At 45.0% G+C, this 4,028-nt stretch overlaps 1 protein-coding gene across 1 annotated transcript; it reads left to right on the top strand.

Annotated features, from left to right (window-relative positions):
* Window positions 1-2,380: 2,380 nt before the first annotated feature.
* On the top strand, window positions 2,381-3,509 carry TCIM (transcriptional and immune response regulator). The gene has a single exon (XM_056569187.1). It carries the CDS (start codon window positions 2,722-2,724, stop codon window positions 3,007-3,009), a length of 288 nt encoding a protein of 95 aa, XP_056425162.1. The 5' UTR covers window positions 2,381-2,721; the 3' UTR covers window positions 3,010-3,509.
* The last annotated feature ends 519 nt before the right edge of the window (window positions 3,510-4,028 follow it).

Genomic DNA, 4,028 nt, shown 5'->3' with positions numbered 1-4,028 from the left:
CAAAGGAAATGCTTTTCTTTTTGGATTTCTCTTCTGTCCCGACCACAGTGCTCTCTGCTGACCTCTGCTGTCCATTTTAGGAACTGTCCCAAGCAGCATATGTTTGCTATCGGGATTTTCTCCTGCTCTGGTCAGTTCCTAAAATGGACAGCAGAGGTCAGCAGAGAGCACTGTGGTTGTGACAGAAGAGAAATCCAAAAAGAAAAGCATTTCCTCTGTAGTATGCAGCCCCTAAAAAGTACTGGAAGGATTAACATTTTTTAATAGAAGTAATTTACAAATCTGTTTAACTTTCTGGCGCCAGTTGATTTAAAAAAAATAAAATAAAGTTTTCCACGGGAGTACCCCTTTACTGAAATGAGCAATCTGATTGGTTGCTATAGGCAACTGGTCAACTTTTCCTCTGCACAAGATTTGATAAATCTCCCCCGTTATGAGTACACCGAGGGATTCCTATAAGTACCTTTTAGAGCAATGTTTCCCAACCAGGGTGCCTCCAGATTTTAGAAAACTACAACTCTCAGCATGCCCGGACAGCCAAAGACTGGGAGTTGTAGTTTTGCAACATCTGGAGGCATCCTGGTTGGGAAACACTGTTTTACAGGTATTGGTGTACTGCTGTGCTATAGATGTGAACAAGGCCCTAGCGCTGTACAGCAATCACAATCCATAGACGTCACTTTGGTCTGCAACTGATGTCCCTCTACATCATGTAAAACTACAATGCCCAGCATGCCATAAAAACCTGCATGATGGGAGGTATTGTTTTAAAACTTTGCTTTAAACCTTGCGGCAGAAGTTGCTTGACAGTATCACTGCAGTAATCTGGATCTAAATCTTGTACAGATCACTGATCCAATCTCCTAATATCCTAATCCTGTTTAACCTATGACACACTAGCACACAGCGGGGTTATACCAGGGGTGCCCAGTCACACACAAGCAGCACTGCCCGGATACAGAGGCACCACATATAAGAGTTCACACGTGGCAGGTATATTTGTGGTGGGTCCCATTCATATAAATGAAGCCTGCAGAAATCCATGTGCTTGTTGCAAAAACAACCCGGATCCCATCAATGGAACTGATGTGGCATCAATTTCTGCATCGGAACCGCCCTTATGCAGGTGTAACCCAATTAAAGGGCAAGCATAGTGAATTTCTTTTCACGTGTCGCATGGAGTTTCCTCCACCGTAATCTGCCCCACGTGAACGCGCTCTTACATAACGAAATAGTAAACTTTCCCGAGTGCACACCCAATAATCCGAATAATTGCAATAGTAAAAATCCAATTTTCGTAGAAGACCAGGTGATGTAACCATGTAGCAGAGCTGAATGTGTCATTAAGGGTACGATCACACTATGTTTCTGCTTCCGTTAACGTATCCGTCAGCATCCCGCCGATATCGGGATGCCTATGTATACTGTTAGGGAGCACTGTACCCCATTCACTTCTATGGCCGAACGTAGTGACTCCCTTTGGGACGTATCAGCTATTTTAGGCCCTTTTCACACTACGGTTGTCACATGGTAGTGTGACGGCCACGGGGGAGAAAAAATATTGCTTGCACCATCTTTTAATCCTGCTACTCCCGCTGAAAAACAGCGGCACCCAACGGAGCACATTGACTATGATGGGGTCCATCGGGACCCACTGTTGCCCGTTGCGCCCCGTCAAAATTAAAACAGCTGTCAAAAAAAAAAAAAAAAAAAAAGAGAGTTGGACAGCCGTTCTTGACGGGGTGCAACGGCAGTGTGAAAGAAGCCTTAAACGGACTCATGATGAGGGAGCTGTTGACTCTGGCCATAGAAGGGAATGGGGTTTGCTGGTCTCGGTGAATGATGGCATCCCGTTTTCGTACCCTAATGACTAGGTTTATACTATTTTCGTGCCCCCCATTAGTCGTGTCCGTCGCCATGCCGCCAAAAAATGCAGCAAACCCAATTGATTTCTACAGCCGAACTGAGTCCCCTAGTCAGTTCGGGACCTGTGCGATATTTTAGGCAAACTCAAAAGTGCGGACCCCTATTTTAATAGCAAACAGATCCTGAGCGGAGTCACGAGGAGACCGCGTTTGCGACGTTAAAATAAATGTCACTCGCTGCTCTCCGCGACAGTATACGGATATATGTGACGGACTTTTAAAGCGCAGTATGGACCTTGCCACGTGTTTTCCAAACCAGGGTGCCTCCAGCTGTTGCAAAACTACAACTTCCAGCATGCCCGGACAGCCAACGGCTGTCCGGGCATGCTGGGAGTTGTAGTTCTGCAACAGCTGGAGGCACCCTGGTTGGGAAACACTGACTTAAACCAAGCTCTGTGCAGCTGGATTGTTTTTGCAGCACAATAAATATAACTATTATTAGTCCAGTGTAAAAGCAACTAAAAGTTATGGCAAATGACAAACTTAGCTCTGCTACATTTTGTATATTATTAATGTAGGGAATTCTTATACGAAACAAAACAAGAAAAAAAAAAGATTTCAGGTGAAATTTCTGCAGAAAATCTTCACGCCAGAGGAAATGTTCCAAGAGGAAAGGGTTAAGTGCTCATTTCCGGGCCCTCCCTGTGGGTGGATGATGTCGCCTGAGCAATGTGAGAGCTCAGGATAAAAGGCGGCTCAGCCGGCTCATACAGCACCAGTTGTGGTGATCACAGCTACCAGCAATAAGCTGCAGTGATCTTGCTGCCTAAACACTACTACCACCAGCATTATCATCATGTCCACCTCATTGAGAGTCAGCCCCTCAGTCTACGGCTACCGGTTTGACACGGCTTCCCGCAAGAAGGCCTCAGCCAACATCTTTGAGGGCGTAGACCAGGAGTCGCTGCAGAAGCTCTTTAAAAAGACTGGCGACAAGAAAGCAGAGGACCGTGCCAGGATCATCTTCTGCATTGACCAGGACAATGAGGAGAAAGCCAGGGCTCTGCTCGCCCTAAAGCAGAGGACCAGGGACAAAATCCTGCAATTCCTCAAGCTCCGCAAACTCCCCATCAAGGTCATCTGAGCTCCTGGGCTGCAGAGCTTACAATCTAAGCTGAGAAGTCCGAGCCTGAGAAGTCCCGTCTGGAGAGGAGAGGATGGTCTGACAAAGCTTGAAGCCATTCGCGGCCAAGACTGATCTCGAGATGAAGAATCGAGAGACTGTTCTGCAGAGCTTGCCATCGAATCTCTGTCCTGCTGAGTTGAAAGAATGGACGCCAAAAGAGACTGGTCTTAAAAGGACTGAGCGTTCCCTCCAGAGAAAGGAGACGGCACGTGTCTCCAGGGTGACTAAGGAGAAACCCAGAAATTTGGGGATGTGTGGGGGGGCCCCCAACTGGCTGTGCCAAGAAACTGTTCCATCAAGGGGGGCCAGTAGATTCCTCCAAGAAGGACTATGTGGGGGAAGCAGAGGACTGTTACTAGCGAGAGATGACATGACTTTTATTGGTGCTGTAATACTTCATTAAGCTATTCCTCAATTGTTTTAAATATTTTGTTAATAAATTATTTTTTATATTTAAATTTCCTCTTCTCCTATTTTTATTTCTAACTGTAACTGGTGGGAATGTTGCCTCAGCATCCTCATTCCTGGTCTAAGGTTATCGGCAGCTCTGGGACTACTAGTCCTTACATACTCTGCTGGGGCTTGTAGTTGCAAACCATGTATTTCTTTAAATGTGTATGGATGGATATATAGAAAGCTAGATATTGTGTGTGTGTGTGTATATGTATATATAATATATATATATATATATATATATATATTCTCTTTGCAGCACTCCTTCACCAAAGTAAACTGTAGTGGGTGCCAGTGCCCAAAAACCTGATTAGGGTCCATGTAGATTGGCACAGCACTCCAAAAGATGAGAAAAAAAAACATTGGTGGTTTATTCATTCATGGCAAAAAAAAAATAAAAAAAAAACAGCAGCAGCGTTTCAGCTCACAAAATGGGATATTTATCAATACCTGTGCAGAGTAAAGGTTGCCCATAGCAACCAATCAGATGGCTGCTTTCATTTTTCAAAGGCCTTGTTAAAAAT

This window comes from Hyla sarda, chromosome 4, assembly GCF_029499605.1.
Source record: "Hyla sarda isolate aHylSar1 chromosome 4, aHylSar1.hap1, whole genome shotgun sequence".
NCBI classification, from domain to species: domain Eukaryota; kingdom Metazoa; phylum Chordata; class Amphibia; order Anura; family Hylidae; genus Hyla; species Hyla sarda.
The sequence above is the reverse complement of the archived record's forward strand: the minus strand, read 5'-3'. Positions and strand labels throughout refer to the sequence as shown.